At 41.7% G+C, this 17,000-nt stretch overlaps 1 protein-coding gene across 1 annotated transcript; it reads left to right on the top strand.

Annotated features, from left to right (window-relative positions):
* The first annotated feature begins 1,642 nt into the window (after positions 1-1,642).
* LOC116055329 (vitellogenin-2-like) lies at positions 1,643-11,738 on the top strand. Its single transcript, XM_031307259.2, has 34 exons — positions 1,643-1,843; positions 2,447-2,467; positions 2,600-2,751; positions 2,869-3,120; positions 3,209-3,370; positions 3,465-3,613; positions 3,720-3,876; positions 3,962-4,119; positions 4,202-4,367; positions 4,457-4,582; positions 4,677-4,895; positions 4,985-5,202; positions 5,300-5,397; positions 5,484-5,608; positions 5,929-6,030; positions 6,127-6,246; positions 6,345-6,531; positions 7,095-7,188; positions 7,295-7,480; positions 7,571-7,721; positions 7,806-8,007; positions 8,101-8,645; positions 8,735-8,779; positions 8,859-8,927; positions 9,021-9,227; positions 9,316-9,458; positions 9,646-9,784; positions 9,891-10,020; positions 10,113-10,296; positions 10,403-10,497; positions 10,767-10,861; positions 10,947-11,112; positions 11,259-11,420; positions 11,505-11,738. Exons 1-34 carry the CDS (start codon positions 1,804-1,806, stop codon positions 11,615-11,617), a joined length of 5,178 nt encoding a protein of 1,725 aa, XP_031163119.1. The 5' UTR covers positions 1,643-1,803; the 3' UTR covers positions 11,618-11,738.
* Positions 11,739-17,000: the final 5,262 nt, after the last annotated feature.

Raw genomic sequence — 17,000 nt, forward strand, 5'->3', positions numbered from 1 at the left:
TACATGGCACTTTGCTTTCTACAAAACCATACCCCTACATATTGAATATCATTCCTCTTGAGGAAGATGTTAGCCAGGCTTTGATCAATCATGGGCAATACCTCTCACCCCCTACATGAGACTGTGAGTTCACTGAGCAGCTCCTTCAGCAGCAGACTGCTGCACCCTCAGTGCAAGAAGGAGCGCTACCACAGGTTCTTCATTCCAGCAGAAGTCAGACTCTTTAATACAACATTGTAATGTAGCACTGCTAGCTGTTTCTGCAATATGAGCCACCACTGGACAATATTCTGCACTATGCATATTTATTTATTTATCACTCTTTGTTACCTCCAACTGTGCAATATGTCATATCTATCAGCACCTTAATATATATGTATATATACTGTATGTTTATTTAAGGGTGTTTATTGTGTAAATATGTCATTTTTATTACTATTATTATTATAACTGATTCAATGTTCTTGTTCATATACTTTATGTATATATATAAATTTTTTTCTCCTATGTCTACTTAATGTGTATTTGTGTTATTCTGATGTGTGTACATTGTTTTTCTTTTTTCTTTTGAGCTGCTGTAACACAGGAATTTCCCCAGTGTGGGATTAATAAAGTCTATCTTATCTCTTCACACAAATTTAAGCAAAGCTTCAGAATACTGTTTTTGTTCACCAATCCAGACCATGTGGTAGCCTTCATGGATCAGTAATGTCACCAATGTGGCCAATATGCTTTAAGACACATTTTTTGAATATCTTATACTGACATAAAGGGGTAAGCCGTAATATTACTCTAGAAAACTACATTACGTTACAGTACATTTGTCAAGTTAGTGGTTTGGTAAAACCAGAGAGGAAAATGTTTTAAAAAGCAGCAACATTCAGTTTATTCATTCTAACCATTGCACAATGTCAGCAATTTCATCTTCTCATTCTAGTTTTACTCATTTACTGGGCAGTTGGTGGTATCATTTTAAAATGTGTGCATCACATTGTGAGTCTGGTTTATATTAATGTGTGGTGTCTTGCTGGCAGGGCATACTTCTTTGCATGATATAGTGATAAAAAGTACTTGAAAATGAATAGTAAGAAAGGCATCATCATATTGACCTGGTTTTGATGCAATTTTATTTTCAATGTGATGATTTTGAAACACCGTGAGGATGGAAGTTAAGTAAACAATTGGTGGAGAGTTGTTTGGAGAGTCAACAGTTGAACTGATAAAACTGCAGGTGACGACACAATGACATATTTTTAAAAGACTGGAACATTCACATGTTTAAGCAACTGAAACAATTGTATTATAGCATTTTTACAATATTTTATTTCACTATAATGTTTTTATCAGTAATGTATGTGAGTTTAAGACATTGGATGCTTCAAAATTTGGCTATTTATTGAATAATAAGACATTAGATATACAGTATCTGTGTAGTGAAATGTATTTAGGTTAAATATGTATAGATTAATATATGAATGTGTAATACTGTGAAATACTAAATAGAATTGCATTTCATCTGTTTACTGTAAATATATGGGGTGTCACATGAGAGAAAACCTATTTGGATTTTGGACATTGGGTTGTTTGTGCAAGGGAAGCCAAGAATCAGGTTAAGATAACTTATGACTGTGACATTTTTGCTTCATGTTTTACTTCATTTGTCTAATCTGCAGGGTCAGGGCATGTTAACATTAATGACAATGAAAGCCGATATTTAGTTAATGATACATTTTAATAGGCACACACCCAGCAAAAAGTGGCTATAAGGAAGCCCCTGGTTGCAGTCGTCCACTATCACCAGTCATGAGGGTGCTTGTGCTAGCCTTCACTGTGGCCCTTGCTGGTAAGTAAATCTTTATTCATTATTTTTATTTTAAACTAAATCAACTTAGGTTTAACTTAAAAATAAATGTTGCTTTTTGTAGAATGAGATCATATTCATGTAGATAAGTACAAGGTATCAATTCTCCACTGATATTGTGTTATAAAAAATAACTGAAATTATTAAGACAAGTACTGCACTTGCTGACAGTGTAATGTTGATATATAACCAATGCTAGAGCAGAAAAATAGACTCTGAGTCCTATAGTTTTACCAACTTGCTTGTCAGTTAAATACAATTTGGAAAAAAGAGGAATAGCAATAGATTTAGATAATTTTGTTTGATACATTTTCTATGTGGCTTCCAACAGTTTATTATCTATAATCACCAGCAATAATTTAGTTTCACATACTCTTTCAATATCAATTCCATTTAAATTCAGTTTTATTTCACAATCAGCCCTGACACTACCAAACACTACAGATTTTGTTTTATTTTCATTTAGTGATAACCTATTAATCAAACCACTTTTTAAACATTATCAATTCTCTTTCTACTGTTTTTGATAATTATTTCATTTTGTCCCCTGAGGACATAAAATAACCATTTTTTCCTATTTTGTAGCGGGTTACCAGGTCAACTTTGGTAAGTTGTTATTCTATTATGTTAAAAATGTAATTTTGGTGTATGAATACAGAACATTTCTGAATCTCAGTTTTAAGATTTAATTGAAATTCAACTTAATTCCCTAGTTTGTTTTCTTATCTGTTATTGCAGCTCCAGAGTTTGCCACTGGAAAGACCTACGTCTACAAATATGAGGCCTTTGTTATGGGCGGCCTTCCTGAGGATGGTCTGGCACGCGCCGGAGTGAAAGTCATCAGCAAAGTTTTAATCAGTGCCGCAGCAGCCGACACCTTTGTGCTGAAGGTAAACAACATGAATTACTAGGGTTAGAGTTAGTCAGTGAACTAGAATAAAGATTTTCTACGTGGCTGATAAACACTCAAGTGTTCAACTCACTTAAACTGTCACTCCTCCTTACAGCTTGTAGACCCGGAAATCTTTGAGTACAGTGGCATCTGGCCCAAAGATGCCTTCATCCCAGCCACCAATCTCACCTCAGCTCTGGCTGCTCAGCTTTCGACACCCATCAAGTTTCAGTATGCGAACGGTGTTGTCGGCAAAGTGTTTGCACCGGCTGGCGTCTCTGAAACTGTGCTGAATGTCTGCAGAGGAATCCTCAACATCTTCCAGCTGAATATCAAGAAGACTCAGAACGTCTATGAGCTGCAAGAGGTATAAATAACTCATTTTCATAGAGTTCCACCCACAAAATGCCACATTGCTCAAACTGAAAAACTTTGTTTGGATTTTTGTGAACTAGCTTGGAGTACAGGGTGTGTGCAAAACCCACTACATCATCAGTGAGGACGCAAAGGCTGACCGCATCCTGTTGTCCAAGACTAAGGACCTGAACCACTGCCAGGAGAGAATCATTAAGGACATCGGCTTGGCTTACACAGAGAGATGCGCTAAGTGTGAGGCTGTAAGTGCAATTTTCCTCTCACTTCATACTCTTACAGTACAGTACACTGCTGGACACTGCTGGTTTGACAATATTGTGGGTCTTGTCAATGCAGGGAGGAAAGACCCTGAACGGAGCCGCTGCTTTTAGCTACATCATGAAGCCTGCAGCCACAGGTGCTTTGATCTTGGAGGCAACTGCTACAGAGCTCATCCAGTTCTCACCTTTCAACATCATGAATGGCGCTGCCCAGATGGAGGCTAAGTATGTGGTTTAAATGAAAAAGAAGAGTGCAATAACAGTGACGTCAGTGCTATACTCTGCACAAAATGTCACTGCACATTGATGTAGTGCTGATGTATAATCACAGGCAAATCCTGACCTTCATTGAGATCGCGACGGCCGCAGTGGGGCACATCAGAGCTGATGTTCCATATGTTCCCCGTGGATCCCTGCAGTACGAGTTTGACAGCGAGCTTCTCCAGACACCCATCCAGCTTCTGAGGATCAGCAATGCCGAGGCACAGGTACTTCAGGAAAGATTCCCTTTGTTTTTAGAATTCATCCTGTGGCAGCAAATTTTAAGATGGGAAATGTTTTGTTTACTGACAGATTGTTGAGATTCTAAACCACCTGGTGACTTTCAATGTGGCCACTGTCCACGAAGATGCTCCTTTGAAATTCATTGAGCTCATCCAGCTGCTGCGTGTGGCCAGATTTGAGAGTATTGAGGCCCTCTGGACTCGGTTCAAAGCTAAAGCCGATTACAGGTAACTGCGACTCTATTCAGAGAAGAGCCATGAAAAAAACATGCCATGGATAATATAATAATATAACATTTCTCCTTCACAGGCACTGGATCCTAAATGCTGTCCCTGCCATTGGTACTCATGCTGCTTTGACGTTCTTCAAGGAGAAGTTCCTCGCTGGGGAGGTGACTATTGCCGAAGCTGCTCAAGCACTTCTGGCATCTGTCCACATGGTGACAGCCGACCTGGAGGTTATCAAGCTTGCAGAGGCAAGTCAATGTTAAAAGTTTACTTGAGTGTTTGTAGTAATGTGAGAACTGGGACACATAATCAGTTCTTTATTTTCACCACTCCTCAGGACCTGGCCATGAACCCCAAGATACAAGAAAACCCAGTTCTGCGTGAGATTGTCATGCTGGGCTACGGCACCCTGGTTGCTAAATACTGTGCAGAGAACCCAACTTGCCCAGCTGAGCTAGTGAGGGTATGTATCTTTTTTTTTTTTACATGTTTTATATAACTTAAATTAAGTTCTAACATCAGTGACACAAATGTTTTTTTTTCTGTTGCTCCCACAGCCCATCCATGAACTTGCTATCCAGGCTGTTGCCAGAGGTGAAATTGAGGAGGTCATTGTCACTCTCAAAGTCCTGGGTAATGCTGGACATCCTGCCAGCTTGAAGCCAATCATGAAGCTCCTGCCAGGCTTTGGAAGTGCTGCTGCTGGCCTGCCACAGAGAGTTCACATTGAGGCTGTTTTGGCCCTGAGGAACATTGCTAAGAAGGAGCCCAAGATGGTGAGACTACATTTTGCGATTCCTTCCATTACTAAGAATGAATACACTTAAGACATGTTTTATTTAAAACGTTCATCTTTGTGAATTAGATCCAGGAAATGGCTGTTCAGCTGTTCATGGACGAGGCTCTCCACCCAGAGCTACGAATGGTTGCTGCTATCGTACTGTTTGAGACCAAGCTGCCAATGGGTCTGGTGACTACTCTCGCCAATGTCCTCTTGAAAGAAAAAAATCTGCAGGTCGCTAGCTTTGTCTACTCTTACATGAAAGCCATGACCAAGAACACCACTCCTGATTTTGCCTCTGTGTAAGAACTTACATAATATTTAATTTTGCAGGTTTTGGTTTGCTATTTAAATATGTCAGCACCAATAATCACATATATTTTAATGTTCTAATTTCAGTGCTGCTGCCTGTAACGTTGCTGTGAAGATCCTTAGCCCCAAATTCGACAGAATGAGCTATCGCTTCAGCAGAGCTTTCTATTTAGATACCTACCACAGTAAGAGCACTACAGGATAATAATTTGTCATCAGAGTTTTTAGATTAAAACATGGGTTTTGATGGTTCTCATATTTTGCCCTACAGACCCCTGGATGATGGGTGCTGCTGCTAGCGCCTTCTATGTTAACGATGCTGCAACTGTTTTTCCAAGAGCCATTGTGGCCAAAGCTCGCACCTACTTTGCAGGAGCTTATGCTGATGTCCTTGAGGTATGACAATCATGTCTTACATAGCTAATTAACAGAACCAAAGGCTCTCATATATCTGGCATGTAACACTCCCATCTTATACACCCTTGCACAATGCAAATGTGTCAAATCATAACAGCAAAAAGGAAATTTAGCTAGCCTTTGGAATTACTGTCTACATCTCAGGCTGTTTACCAATGCCATGAATCCTAACTTTAAAGTAACAGATTAAAATTTTCTGTCAACAAACTTCATTATTTTGGCTATATGCACCTTGCACATTATATTTTTAGAAATAATTTTGAAAATACTAACCCATCAAATAATTTTCCTTTTTTCAGCTTGGAGTAAGAACTGAGGGAATGCAGGAGGCCCTTCTGAAAATACAAAAGTCTCCCGAGAATGTTGACAGGATGACCAAGATTAAACAAGTTATAAAGGCAGTAAGTTCAAGAGATGATGATAATATATTCATACATTTTAAAAAATAATGAGGTAATCACATATACAGTTTATTAACTGTTTTCTTTTTTGCACAGCTTTCTGAGTGGAGGGCTCATCCTTCCAGCCAGCCCCTGGCCTCTGTGTATGTGAAATTCTTTGGACAGGAAATTGCATTTGCCAACATTGACAAAGCCATTATTGATCAGATTATTGAGGTACGGCATATTCTACTATAACTAGTCTACTACCTGCTAAGTAATCAATAGTTATGAAGTGAATATTTGATATCCTATAAGCAATTTTGTGTTTACAGCTTGCCACTGGACCAGCAATCCAATCTTATGGCAGGAATGCTTTGAATGCTGTGATGTCTGGGTTCGCATTTCATTTGACAAAACCAATGCTGGTTGCTGAGGTTCGTCGCATCTTTCCCACCACCGTTGGTCTGCCCATGGAGCTCAGTTTCTATACTGCTGCTGTGGCTGCTGCCTCTGTTGAACGTAAGTTGCACTTGTGGAGCTTAAAGATATAATATGTACTGATCTGTAAACATAGTGTTTAAAATGGGCCCCTCCCCCCAACTGAGAGTCAGTGAGAGAGAGAGAGAGAGAGAATGAAGAGAGGAAGCGCCGAACAATTGTTTCATGATGGTTATTTTATAAAGCACAAATAAACAAACCCACACTTCTGAAGGAAGGTGTCCCATTACCGGATTATGAGATGATGTAGAGCTTCATCCTGTCTGTTTGTGTCGTAAAACCGGTTCGGCGGTATGAGACGCCGAGGGGTAAAGCAGCGGTTAAGAATAAAAACGGGTTGCACAACCTGAACGCTCTTATTGGCCACGTGGGGCCCAAAGGCTCCTTGCTGACGCAGAGGGCAGGTTCTCTGTAGATACAGAATCCACCACAAACTTCTTGTGGGTCATAAGTGATGATTGAGAGATTACTTTTTTATTAATCTATACTATTGTTTTTTTAGGAAAATTTTACATATTATACCTTTAACTGTTGCTGGTTTGAGACATTTTTTATACAGATAGTGAAAATGTTATTTTTCACAGTCCAAGCCACTGTGACACCACCTCTGCCTGAAAACTTCAATGCTGCCCAGCTTCTGAAGTCTGACATCAACATCAGGGCTGCCATTACTCCAAGGTAATCTAGGTGCAGCTTACTTGATAACTTATTAAGATTCTTCTCATCAGTTTAAAACAAATGTTCTTAGGAAAATCCTACTAAAAATTGTTTCTGTCCCTTGCAGTGTGTCCATGCATACCTATGCAGTTATGGGAGTGAATACTGCTTTCGTCCAGGCTGCTCTGATGTCAAGAGCCAGAGTTCACACAATTGTTCCTGCAAAGATGGAAGCAAGAATTGACATGATTAAGGGGAACTTCAAGCTTCAGCTCCTGCCTGTTCAGGGCATCGATAAGATTGCAACTGTATTGTATGTACTATTCCTTGTCACCAAGTGACATTTATCACCCAGTCACCCCAAATTCTGTTTTCTTAAAACTATTTTTCCTTCCTCCAACAGTGTTGATACTTTTGCTGTTGCAAGAAATGTGGAAGACCTTGCAGCTGCCAAAATCACACCAGTGGTTCCAGAAGAATTTACAGCACAGACATCAAGGGAAACCTTTTCTTCAAAGATTTCATCCTTTGCATCCTCTCTGGCTGGTGATATGGTGAGTTTGATTCAATGACATTTTCCGACACAAACATTAACCCCGCTCCAAATTAATGTGGTGACCTCTGTTGTGCTTTTACAGTCAGTGTCATCTGAAATCCTTCCTGTTGACCTGCCAAGTAGAATTGTCCGCAAGGCCTTTGAAAAGAAAATGTGTGCTGTAATCGAAACCTTTGGAATCAAGGCGTGCACTGAGATTGAATCTCGCAACGCAGCCTTCATCAAAAACTGCCCATTCTACACCATAATTGGAAAACATGCGGTCATTGTTGAGGTTGCTCCAGGCAAGTAAAATGGATGACATCAAATTACTAATATAAGTAATTTTGTAAGAAGTTGCTAAAAAGTAAGATATCTACTTATCTATTTGGTTGCAGCTGCCGGACCAGTCGTTGAGAAGATTGAAATTGAGGTTCAGGTTGGAGATAGGGCAGCAGAAAAGATCCTCAAAGTGATTAACCTGAGTGAGGAAGAGGAAATTCTTGAGGACAAAAACGTCCTGATGAAACTCAAGAAAATCCTGGTTCCTGGTCTGAAGAACAGCACAGCAGCGTCATCCAGCTCCAGCAGCTCTCATTCTATCAGCTCTCGCTCCAGCAGCTCTCGCTCCAGCAGCTCTCGCTCCAGCAGCTCTCGCTCCAGCAGCTCTCGCTCCAGCAGCTCTCGCTCAAGCAGCTCCTCCTCCGTATCATCCAAGTCCTCCTCCAGCTCCTCCTCCAGCTCCTCCTCTCGCTCCAAGAGCAAGGCAGTCGGCAAGGCATCAAAGAGACTGAGCAGCTCCTCCAGCTCACGCTCCAGCAGTGCTTCAAGCAGCCAGTCTTCTCTCGTGTCCAGCAGCCGCTCCTCCAACTCCAGCTCCAGCTCCAGCTCCTCCAGGTCCTCCAGGTCCTCCAGGTCCTCCAGGTCCAGATCATTGTCCAAGGTGAGACAGCTTTACCTCAGAGCATGTAAAAAAAAACAGTAGAATCAAAAACATGTGAAAGAACTAATCTACAAATGTTTCTATTGCAGCAACAACTGTATGAAATGAAGTTTATCAAGAACCACATCCACCAGGTAATTATCAGATTGATGAGACAGCCACATTGTGTACATCATGTTGGAACAGGCTAATGTATGGTTTCTTTGTTTGCAGCATGGCCTCTCCACAGGCCGTGCCAACAGCAAGAGCAGTGCCTACAGCTTCGAGACCATCTACAATAAGGTAAGTCATTAGACCAAGTCATTTACAGTCTCTTGTATTCGGTGGGAAAAATCTAAACTTTCATTAATATCAATCTCTGGTTTTCACTTTAAGGCCAAGTACCTCTCTAATGCTGTCGCTCCTGTTGTAACTATTCTCATCCGCGCCGTGAGAGCTGACCACAAGGTTCAGGGATATCAGATTGCAGCTTACTTTGACAGAGCTACTGCCAGACTTCAGGTCATTATTGCCAACCTGGCTGAGAATGACCAATGGAGAATCTGTGCCGATGGTGTGATGCTGAGCTACCACAAGCTGATGGTAAAAACTTTGATTTGGTGATTTAGCAACACTTGTTAGACATCTGTGTGATGCTTGAGATGTTAACTCTAATTTAAATTTCTCTTAGGCCAAGATTGCCTGGGGCATTGAGTGCAAACAATACCAGACTGAGATCACGGCTGAGACTGGTCTGGTGGGTAAAGACCCTGCAGTCAGCGTTAAGGTTGCCTGGGACAAACTTCCAAAGAGCATGATGTGCTATGCAACACGGTAATGTCACAAACTAAGCAGATTTCAAAAATGGTATTCTGTATAAGTATAACCTTAATTAGGCATCCTGGATGAAGACGTGTTTGGGAATTCATTACTTTCTTTTGGTTCATTTTCCAACACACCTATCTACCATATATTGATTTAAAAAAAATCTTAAATAACCTTTACTTTTATGTCTACCTAGGCTCTCTCAGTACATTTCCCGCGTCGCTAAGGAATATGGAGCACACCTGGCAAAGGCAAAAAATGTTCGTAATCAGATCAGACTGTCTGTGGCTGCTGCTTCTGAGACAAGCCTGAATGTTGTGCTGAAGACACCAAAGGTGCAGTTTTATTTCCCATTATTTGCACACAGGAAATGTCTGCATCATATTTTGTCATCCATTTTCTACACACTTCACAACTGTTTCTAATATTTTTATATTACAGAGGACATTATACATATTTGGTGTGCACTTCCCTATTGCTCTGCCAATCGGTCACACTGCTGCTGAGCTAGAATCCTACCAAAGCAACTGGGCTGACAAGCTCTCCTACATGCTCACCAAGGCTCATGCAGGTGAAAACATTTAAAGAAACATGTTTTACTGAATTGTCAGGCTGATCATTAAATAGCTAATTTACTGATTCATCTTTTTCTTTCCACTCCAGCTGAGTGTTCCATGGTCAAAGACACAGTGGTCACATTCAACAACAGGAAATACAAGAACGAGATGCCCCACTCTTGCTCCCAGGTGTTGGCTCAGGATTGTACCCCGGAACTTAAATTCATTGTTCTACTGAAGAGGGATCAAACAGAGGAACAGAACCAGATCAATGTGAAGATCGGAAACATGTATGAACAGCAAGTATTTATATCTTTATTGAAGGAATTGTCCCCCAAAAAGACAAACAATTCAGAAAAAAGCTGTAATACATGTATTTCAATTGTTTTCCAACAGTGATGTGGACCTGCATCCGAAGGGCAGTGTTATCATAGTGAAGGTTAACGGAGTAGAAATCCCTATCAGCAACCTGCCATATCAGCATCCCACAGGTTTTTTTTATTAATTTACATTACATTACATTACAATACATTTCATTTAGCTGATGCTTTTATCCAAAGCGACTTACAATTGCTATATATGTCAGAGGTCGCACGCCTCTGGAGCAACTAGGGGTTAAGTGTCTTGCTCAGGATCAAAGGCATGTGTCATATCCACTGCGCCATCACTACCCAAATTTAAATTTAACTGTCATGCTACAATTACTCAGTGTGTTGAAAGTTAAAAACCACATGTTTATATATATTTGCAATCACTTTAGGCAAAATTCAGATCATACAGAGAGGTGAGGGCATTGCGCTCCATGCTCCCAGCCATGGTCTCCAGGAGGTCTACCTTGATCTGAACGAGCTGAAGGTGAGACAAAAAAATCGGACTACTTAAATGTATTTATTAATCTCCATACTGGTAATGGAGCAAACGCTGAACTGTTTTTTCCCAGGTCAAAGTTGTGGACTGGATGAGAGGACAGACCTGTGGACTCTGTGGAAAGGCTGACGGAGAAATCAGACAGGAGTACCGCACACCCAACGAACGCCTGACCAAGAACGCAGTCAGCTACGCTCATTCCTGGGTTCTGTCTGGAAAGAGCTGCCGGGATGCCTCTGGTAATACTTACAGTACCTGCTTCACCCTTCCTATTAAAATAACATTTATACTCTGAATGGTAAAATGAAGCATATAAAGAACCTAATAAAGACTGCTATATGATGTATATTTTTGGTGCTTACCTTCATTTTTCACCCTTTTCCAGAGTGTTACATGAAGCTTGAATCTGTGAAGCTGGAGAAGCAGGTGGTCCTCCATGGCCAAGAGTCCAAATGCTACTCTGTTGAGCCTGTGCTGCGCTGCCTGGCCGGCTGCATGCCTGTGAGGACAACGACCGCCACTGTTGGCTACCACTGCCTGCCCGCTGGTGAGTCTGCGGTTAATAAAACGGAATAATACTAGCTCTTATGTTGTACGGCACCTAACTGCTTTACTTTCTCCATTTTTGTAGATTCTAACCTGAATGTCTCTGAGGGTCTGAGCAGCATCTATGAGAAGAGCACTGACCTGATCGAAAGAGCAGAAGCCCACCTGGCCTGTCGCTGCGCTGCTCAGTGCGCTTAATCTCATGGTCTTCAGTCATATCATTTACTTTTTGTTTCAAACAAGTATTTTAAAATGTTTCTTTGAACTGTAAATTTCAATAAATTGCAGACTGCATGAGGCATGTCTTCTTTGCACTGACTGTTTGTTCATCCATTTTATTCATTACCACACACCAAAAAATAGAAAAAGAAAGCTCATCAATGCTAAATCAAATTAGTCACCTTGTAGCAACCCAAAATCTATCCAATACACTGTTCCTCTTTTCCAACAATCTCTTCAATGCTAAACATTATTTCTTACAATCTTTGTTGGCAAGAAGTCACAAAACTCTACAATGTGAAGTCTGAATGTAGCTCCAGGAGAATCTAAGAGTCCAAAAAGGGCCAGTCCCTTTCTTTGGCAAGTCTTGATTCTCTAGGGTCTACTTCTAGAACAGTGCTGTTCATGTTATTACTGCCTGAAATATCCAAGCTCATTAAAGAAATAATATCATATGACGAGAAAATAATAATTGTGTAAGTGCATATTTTTAAATCAAAAACGACATTATATACAAACGACATTTGAGACAGGCTACATTTAGTGCACACACATTATAGACTTTACATAAAGTGCAATTACTACTTAAAGTAGAGCATTTAAGACAGACCAACTACTCTTTTAAGTATGAAGCTAGAGCTATGGGTTGATTAGCCTAGTTTAGCATACACACTGGAAGCAGGGGGAAGTAGCTTTTGGCTAACAACATGCTTTTAACATTAGATCAGAATCAGGCACAGTTCTGTAACTGCTGTTAGAACCAAATTAGTTGTGGAATGAACTTGTGAATGCTTGCTTTGAATTTGCTTTTTGATTGGCTCTTAGAAGGACCTTTTTTGAACTATGAACTATGTTATATATCTAACTACACTAACTATAAAAATGAAATTCTGAAGTGCAGTGATTTTTATTTTTTGAAAGAAAAAAATGGACACTTGACAATCTTAAAGGCTGTCACCAAGGACTTTTGAGTGTATGGCTCCTTACAAATGTATGCATGTTTGAATTCCCTCATAATGGTCAATTAGGGGCTAAAGTCTTGAAGTCATTTTGCCCATTTTGCAGATTTGCCTCATTAAATGTATAAATATGTTCAGACATCATGCATTTTGTGTTGTGTATTACGAGGATAATGCATTGGAATGTCTTGTGTTTAGGTTATGTTCGTCCTTGGCCACACAACATTCCGCAATGGGAGAATAACGTGCTGTGGTCTATTGGCATTTCTTTAAACCAATCACAATCGACTTGGGCGGTGCTAAGCGCTGGACGCAGGCCCGGTGCCTCTGCAAAAAAGCCTTGGGAAGGAACTTGTTTTGGGGGTTGTTTTGTATGTAAGGAGGTGAGCTCTGGAATTAAAATGGCTGTTGAGTGTGTGATGAGAATTTTACTCAAAAAAAACGAAATTGTCAAATCTAGCTCGGAAGATGTTTCCCGAATCGACCGGAGTTTAGAATGCCAACACAAAGCAAGCACCAGACTAGCAGTAAGGAAATGTAGGCGCCCGATTAAAATAGTTTCTTTGCATCTTTCCACATCGGAAGTTTCCAGTTTCTGAGTGTTAATCTACTGTCGATAGATTAACAAACCCTCCAGTACGAGTAGCATCTGGATTTTTATCCACCAATGCCTGTAATGAATTTGCCATCTCCTTCACAGATAAAATTCAGAAAATAAATAAAATAAAACAGTTAGTGCCTCCACATCAAGTACAGGACCTGTGTTGTCACAGTGTCCAAGCAAAACAAATTCCATTATGACAAAATGTCATATGATCAACCACAACAACCTGGGAGACATTATACAACAACTGAAAACCTCCTCCTGTTGCCTTGATATTATACCAACGGATGTTTTCAAAAATGTTTTAAGTTGTTTGGCTTCAGATCTTCTACAGATTATAAACATGTCTCTTCTTTCAGGCATCTTCCCACAGACCCTAAAAACTGCAGTCATCAAGCCACTCTACGTTCTACTAAGAACAATCTAGACAGGTCACTAATGAGTAACTATAGGCCAATATCAAACCTTCCATTTTTAAGTAAAATCATTGAAAAAGCAGTTTTTCACAACTCACCCTTTTCTTGTCAGGAAATAACAGTTTTGTCGGGTTGTCAACCATACCACAACACTGAGGCCACGTCCACATGAACCAAAACGATCTTTTTTTCCCCCGTCTTCCCTGGAACCGTGTAAAAAAAATGTGCGTCCACACGGATCCATTTGTAAAAGACTCAACACGCTACTTTATATTCCAGGCCTATAGGTGGTGCTGTTTTTGCTACAGAAATTCACCAATAACGGAGAGGAAGAGCATATTCTTCACTTCCACTACCGTTCATAACATGAGTAGACTTAACTTTCACCACTGCTCATTTTATAAAAGCCACCGCAAGAAAACGTGTTTTTGTTTACAGAGCTAACGTTAGCAGCACGCTAGCTAACATCGGCAGTCAAACAAACATCAATGATCCAATGTCTTTTTGATAATCTAGCTACACTTTTTTCTTGCAGTAGCCTTTCTACAATAAGCTGTGCTAAAAGTTACTATAATCCGTGCAAGGAGTTGATAAGCAGACAGATTAGGTAGCTAGTTGATAACTTGTCTACTTCCACTTTTATAAACAGCAAACCATAGCAGCTAACGTTAACGTTACATCCCTGCTGGAGTGGTCAGCTACTTTAGCGATGTTTATTGTTAGCTAGCTACACAACGTTAGCAATACATCTTGTGTAGAATACAGGACTGGCAGAGCAGAGGGAAGTGTCAGGGAGCAGAGACAAAGTATTTAGATGAAGTGAACTGGTTTGACCACGGAGATGGGATACGGTTAGCTTGACCGCAGTTGTGTCAGCAGCATCTATGAGAAGAGCATTGACCTGAGCGAAACAGCAGAAGCCCACCTGGCCTATTGCTGCGCCACTCACTGCGTTTAATCTTGTGGTCTTCATTCATATTATTAGGGGTCCAAGCCCGAGGGGGCTGGGAACCGCGTTTGCAAGGCTATTGCTTTCCTAAGGATTATTATTATTTTTCTCTGCCTAAAACTGATGCTACAGCCTAAACCGTACATGGTAGTGGGGTGCCGTTTTCAGGACTGGTCCAGATCCCTGCACGGACCACGGACAAAAAAAATTGCACCACTAGGTGGCGCTATAGCAGAGATACGCGTTTGGCCCTATAACTCCCAAATGGTACATCGCACATTAAAAATACACATATCCACGCGTTCCCTGAATTCAGCTGAATCTCCTGATCTAGGCCACGCCCATTTCCGCCTAGACTTTAATGCGCAAAAAAAAATCGCGATTTATCGTAAACCTACTTTTTTATAACTCCTCCTAGACCGTGCGACCGATCTGCACGAAACTTGGTAGATAGCATCTCCAGACCGACCTGACAAAAAGTTATCAAAAGAATCTTTATCGGATAAAAATTGCGCAAATTACGCACGACCAAATTTGTGTAGCTAGCTACGAAAACACAAACTTTTTGCTACGTTAAAGTATGCGCAATTTACAACGAAACTAATTTTCGTAGCTAGCCACAAAACACGAACTTTAATATATCTTGGCCAAATTAATAGGTATCAAATCAAAACTTGGTATTATTGTTGTATTTGTTGTATTCTCAGGGGCGGTCTCAGGGGAGTCTGAGACCGGCAAAGCCTCAGGAGCGGTCTCAAGAACAGTCTCAGGGGAGCCGGAGATCGGCAAAATCTCAGGGCCGTCTCAGGAGCGGTCTCAGAGGCAGTCTCAGGGGCGCTGGGGACCGGCAGAGTTTCAGGGGCGGTCTCAGGGGCGAATGGGAAGGGCAAAGTCTCTGGGGATTGGTCATAGCCGATTCAGAGCGGCTGGATGTTGGCCAGGGATCAGGAAGGCTCTTAGCCAGCTGGGATTCATGGGAGCTGCTAGCCAGCCGGGATTCAGGGAGGCTGCTAGCCAGCCGGGGTTCGCAGAGGCTGCTAGCCAGCCAGGATTCTGGGAGGCTGCTAGCCAGCCAGGATTCAGGGGAGCTGGGGGACACTAGAAATCTCGGGGACACTAGAAGGCTCGGGGACACTAGAAAGCGCGGGGACACTGGGCGGCACTGGGACATTGGTACACTCGGAGACACTGGGCAGCTTGGGGAGGCATTGCTGGGACATTGGGCAGTGCTGGGACACTGGTCAACTCAGGGGCACTGGGCAGTGCTGGGACACTGGTCAACTCTGGGACACTAGAAAGCTCGGGGACACTAGAAAACTCGGGGACACTAGAAAGCCCGGGGACACTAAAAAGCTCGGGGACACTGGACAGCTCAGGGACACTGGACAGCTCGGGGACACTAGAAATCTCGGGGACACTAGAAGGCTCGGGGACACTAGAAAGCGCGGGGACACTGGGCTATAATCAACGTAGACGCGTTTAGCCAAATAACTCCATGCATGTAAATGGACATTTGCAATTGCAATTTCTCTGCCGTAGTAATTGCTATCAACATGAAACTTGTGACGCTTGTTTTTGCATGCTGCTCTGAGGCTCTATACCAAGTTTGGTTAAGATCAGTCATTAGGGGGCGCTATAGTAAACGTAGACGAGTTTTGGCCATTTAACTCAATAAGTGTAAATGGGATATTTGCAATGGCAATGTACTACAGACCTTGCATATGGGCTGAAATATGTGCCACCAGAAACTGAATTTGAATCATTTATATTTGAATTTGAATTGCTAAACTTGAATGATTGAAGGGAAATATAATCCGCTGTGAGCATGGTGTATTTTATTTTGAAAATTAACCGGATGTTTATTTTGTTTCTGTGCTCGACTTCCTGTCTCGCACTATCTGCCGTGTGCTGAATTGCTGTGGAGCTCTCCAGCGTCCTGCAAAAATAGAAGCTCTGCGTATCTGCTCCGGAGGGCTGTGGACCGCCGGAACTGGGATGCAGTTGGAACACAGCTGTTCCGCATCCAGTGGAAATTGGGGGTTACGCTTTGGGCTTCGTTTTAGCATGCTCCCCGGGTCCTCAGGGGCGACTCGCCTCGGGGCAACTCGCGCCAGGGAGGCTTGGACCACATCATAACTGCTTGCAGTTCTAGTTATTATTATAATACTGATAGGTCGTTCATACCTTATACTCATTACCACACATGTTGAAATGAAACATAGTGTGATGGTTGGGGCCGGCTGGCTGTGAGTTTTTGTTTTATTTATTATTTCCTATTTGGGTTTTCCCAGTGTCAGTTTCTCTGTTGGCCCTGCCTCATGTTTCTGTTGTTTTCCCCCTCTCTCCTCCCACTACTGCTGCCAGCTGATTGAGCGCACCTGGTTTTCATTCCACCATCACCCTCTCCCGCCGCACGCACCTGCCTCCCATCTTC

The sequence above is a fragment of the Sander lucioperca genome, chromosome 11 (genome assembly GCF_008315115.2).
Source record: "Sander lucioperca isolate FBNREF2018 chromosome 11, SLUC_FBN_1.2, whole genome shotgun sequence".
NCBI lineage: Eukaryota > Metazoa > Chordata > Actinopteri > Perciformes > Percidae > Sander > Sander lucioperca.

What these genes read in the sequence shown, in the direction of transcription:
- LOC116055329 (XM_031307259.2), top strand. Translation starts at nt 1,804, where the DNA reads ATGAGGGTGCTTGTGCTAGCCTTCACTGTGGCCCTTGCTG. An exon ending in TCAAGAACCACATCCACCAG is followed by an intron (nt 8,780 to 8,858) that starts GTAATTATCAGA and finishes CTTTGTTTGCAG; the next exon opens with CATGGCCTCTCCACAGGCCG. An exon ending in GCTCACCAAGGCTCATGCAG is followed by an intron (nt 10,021 to 10,112) that starts GTGAAAACATTT and finishes TTTCCACTCCAG; the next exon opens with CTGAGTGTTCCATGGTCAAA.